Source organism: Penaeus chinensis, chromosome 24 (assembly GCF_019202785.1).
Source record: "Penaeus chinensis breed Huanghai No. 1 chromosome 24, ASM1920278v2, whole genome shotgun sequence".
NCBI classification, from domain to species: Eukaryota; Metazoa; Arthropoda; class Malacostraca; order Decapoda; family Penaeidae; genus Penaeus; species Penaeus chinensis.
In genome coordinates this window covers 15,978,780-15,983,390 of record NC_061842.1, presented here as the reverse complement: position 1 = coordinate 15,983,390, position 4,611 = coordinate 15,978,780, and the positions used below count along the sequence as shown (strand labels likewise).

Genomic DNA, 4,611 nt, shown 5'->3' with positions numbered 1-4,611 from the left:
AAAAGATTTAAAAAAATTTAAAAAAACATAATGAACAGTGCCAACTTCTGAAAAGTTTTATAAACTTGGTACGCGTACACACACACACACACACACACACACACACAAACTTACCCACGTGAACATGCATGCACATAAACATAGACACTCACACAGACACAGCCACAGACACAGACACACACACAGCTACACACACACACACACACACGCACGCACGCACGCACGCACGCACGCACGCACGCACGCACGCACGCACGCACGCACGCACGCACGCACGCACGCACGCACGCACGCACGCACGCACGCACGCACGCACGCACGCACGCACGCACACACACACACACACACACATACAAAAAAAAAAAATTAACTTATCTTATGATTAAATAGAAAATATAACTAGTGGTACAAACTATGAAAGACTAAGTTAGCTAAATAGATGTTTAACTGTCTCATAGGTCTATTGCATTATCTGAAACGGGTACATGAATTTATATTAAAATGCCCTTTGTTCAAGCTATGAGCATCATATCAAATCTCAGCAAAGTGGTGTAGGGAGCCTTTATAGGACTGTAACAAATGGTTGTATTGATGAAAAAATTAGTGGTAACAGCTTATAAATTCCTTACAAATAGTAGCATAATCTGTGTAATAACATAAGGGCAGTGTATGATTAACTATGCACATAAAAAAAAAAAAAAAAATTGTTAGACATTACTGATGAATGGTAATCAATAATCAAATGTGTTTAATCAAAACTACAGGTCTAGATTTCAAATTGATGTATTAAATATCAACAAATTGAATCATATCAAGTTAAGGATAATAAAATGAGGTAACTCTTGAACCTAAACCCTCAACATTGATAAAAATGCATTAATACCAAGGTCTCTACACCTTCAGGACTACAGGAAAAGACAAAATCCTTTCCCACATAATTAGCAATATAGAGCTCAGAATGGTTCCTTATCTAGCAGAAATTGAACAGGGTAGTCTACAAGCTGTATTTTGCCAAATACACATAGGAGAGATTTTTGACTTTGATTAAATTTCTTAATAAAGTTTTTAATGGAAAATACATTTGTTTTTCTCTATCTCCACATAGTCTTTGATTCAAGATTTACCTAAAAAGTAACAGTAAAAAAATAGCAGAGCATTTTTCTGATTTGACTCAAGATGAGCCAGTTGTCCCTCACTGCCAATAATATGTACGTAAGTAGAGATCTCTATCAAGCGATATAAAATCAACTTGAATTTACTAAGTCTATCTGATATGGTATATTAGTAAAGGGGTAAGGTAAAAGGGAAAGAACAACTATTTCAAGGATAATCTGCAAACACTACTACCAAGGTGTCTGCCTTACAGAATGTACTCATTACTACATAACAGTTGCTTCAATCAAGAAATTTTCATTTCTATGACTATTCTATGCTTTTTCACCCTAAAAAATAGGAATTTAAACCTACTTTTTTAATAACAATTTTGCAATCAGTATTTATAAACATAACTTACTTAATACCTAAGGAAGATCAATTTTACTTACAAGCTTTTATCTGTATTCAAAATCTCTCAAGTTTGATCAAATATTAGGAGTCCTTTAGTATTATGTTTTATGTTTATCATACATCCCTTTGGCTGTAGTAGCTAATACCTGCCAAGAAAATCTACGAAAAAGCTCTCACTAATTTTCAAAACAGCAACAGATCAATGTTAACATCCTCGTTTCAAGGAATCTACAGCAAGTTTATTCATTCCATTGCAAATAAGTACTGGTATTACATTACTAACTCTACGGCAAAGCTCTACCACTTTTGGGTTGACGATGCAATAGAATAGGCGAGTTGTTATATACAGTATGTATACGTATATGTATTCAAAGCTAATAGATTGAGAATTCTTGCATATCATCAGTAACCAAGTACGGATAGATGAGACGGATTAAATAGTCTTACTTGCAGGGAAAGACTGCAAGTGCAACTCACTCGGAGAGAATACCTCGGTTAGCTTTTGAGGGAGAAAGCTTTATCGGTGTTTTTTCTGTTATATCCCATATCTTCACCATCTCTACCAACACGCCAAACACATATAAATCCCTACACGCGTATAGCAAGACACTCACGGTCACGCAGCCTTAGCTCAGTACTCAAAACAGGGAAGGTGTTGGAGAGGTGTGCGAGGCGGTCCATTCACCCAATGATGTTGCTCTCGTAAAGGGTTCTTGTTACATGTATGGAAGATGAGGAACTATATTTTCTCCCTGTCCTTTCTAAACGTGGATAAACAGTTTTTGGTTCCTTCAAACCTTATGTATTTTAGGAAATTGTTGATCTTACGGGAAACTATTTAGAATCATTGATTTCGGGATAATTGAGACGAGTAGATGTTTTCTCATTTCTTTCCGAAACGTAGACCGTATCATTTTAAAACCTTCAGTTTTTAATTTTTATTACAAGCTCGGTGATCGACGTGAAAATTAGTCAGCATCATCGTTTCCGGGATAACTGAGAGGCTTTCCCCCAGTTTAAGGAAGGATTCTTATCTCAGGTGCGCGTGGAGTGCGTGACGGGGGAGGAGCGAACGTATTGATTCATCTCCGCTCCTGTTATAATGGACACCCAAATTACCTGATGGGGATATTTTTATGATCTTCAAAATGCTTCTATTGTCCGCGAGGATTTTCCCACGACAAAGACAAATCGGCAATGTTTCTCCTTTTTTCTTTGTTATCAGATATTGCAGAAGGGTTGTGCACATCGATAATATTACAAATTGAGAAAACTTGCCGAAACTTCAGGCATACTGTCACGTTGTGGTGCGTGTTGTGAATGAACATGGTGTCATATTAGAGATAAATGGGTTTTATTTTATTCATTCAGAGAATTACATTGTTCATTTACAGAGTTCAGTCAAGTCTTTCAGAAAATAAACGTCTATCAAAATGGCATCATTAAAAATAGCGCCCACTAACCTTGAAATGCAGCAAGTTCACATGTGACAGGCGCTCGAATAACGCTACCAATTGCCATAGTGATCACAAGCAACGCGTTATGTGATGTTACCTTGCACTACTCGTGTGGTACTAACGTGTCCTCGGTACAAATGGCCAGGATGGATAAAAACATTTTAATTAAATTTCTCCTCTTTTGCTTTCATATTTCATGCATGGCTAATTTTCCTTTTCATGTATTATATTCTGGCATCAACGAATATTTCACCATACAATGTATTGTACATTACATGTATTAGCATTTGTCCAAAACAGAAATAACCTAGTTTTGCATGCTTTCTACTCCATTTTGGTGAACGCTAAAATTCTAAGCCTCTATGCGGTCGTGTCAATACTTCATTAACAAATGCTCTGTGCAACGAATGGCGTAAAACATGTGTCTAGCAATACTGTATACAAATAGGAAATGTTTCATCACTATCACAATATACAAGATGTTGGTGAAGCAACGATCAAAATATATGAGACGCGACTCTCATTTAGGTAGACTTTTATCAAATTGAAAGTGTCTTTGGTGGAATGGCATATAGCACATACACACACACATACACACATTCACACACATGCATGCACACACACACACACACACACACACACACACACACACACACACACACACACACACATACACACACGCACGCACGCACGCACGCACACACACACATACACACACACACACACACATACACATATATATATATATATATTATATATATATATTACTTATATATATTCGTATATATGTATACACACACACACACACACAACACACACACACACACACACACACACACACACATATATATATATATATATATATATATATATATATATATATGTCTGTGTGTGTGTGTGTGTGTGTGTGTGTGTGTGTGTGTGAGGGGGATGAGGGGGTGAATATATATGTATATATATCATATATACATAAATGCATATATATATATATATATATATATGTGTGTGTGTGTGTGTGTGTGTGTGTGTGTGTGTGTGTGTGTGTGTGTGTGTGTGTGTGTGTGTGTGTGTTTGTGTACTTGTGAGTGTGTGTTTGTGTGACTACGCGTATGTGTGTACATATACACATACGTAATAATATATATATATACATTATATATGTGCATACACATATGTAAACATATATGAATGTCATGCATAAGTATATGTTTATGTATATGTAAAAGTATATCGATATATACATATATAGATATATATAGACATTAGTATAAGATTAATAGAGGACACGACAAAAATATATCCAAGATGTAATATGAAGATGGTACGATATCGGTAAATAACAAATAAATGAAAAAAGAAGAAAATCCTGGTAGACCCAGAGTTCCTGATAGTAAAATGATTTCTACAGGAAATGCCGCTTCTTGACAGAGTTCTCATTCATCATTTCTTAGGCATGTTGTGTTAAACAGTTTTTACTTGACCGGCTTTATAAACTACTAATCCAACGGATAAAACAAATAAGAATGCAAACTTGTGGGAGACCATTTTGAGCAAATGTGTAACGACAAATCTGGAAATAAAAGCAGGGCTGGGACAGTTCAAATTTATGAAGTAGATCGCAGAGACACTCGTTTCGTTGCAAACAATA

At 35.9% G+C, this 4,611-nt stretch overlaps 1 protein-coding gene across 4 annotated transcripts in view; it reads right to left on the bottom strand.

Annotated features, from left to right (window-relative positions):
* Nucleotides 1-3,093, bottom strand: part of LOC125038158 (palmitoyltransferase ZDHHC22-like) — a 16,274-nt gene extending 13,181 nt beyond the window's left edge. Inside the window, exon 1 of one of the 4 annotated variants that reach the window (XM_047631508.1) lies at nucleotides 2,970-3,093. In XM_047631508.1, the coding sequence (XP_047487464.1) occupies nucleotides 2,970-3,027 (58 nt within the window). In that variant the 5' untranslated portion in view covers nucleotides 3,028-3,093. The other 3 variants (XM_047631505.1, XM_047631506.1, XM_047631507.1) reach the window with 3 other exon arrangements.
* Between the last annotated feature and the right edge of the window lie 1,518 nt (nucleotides 3,094-4,611).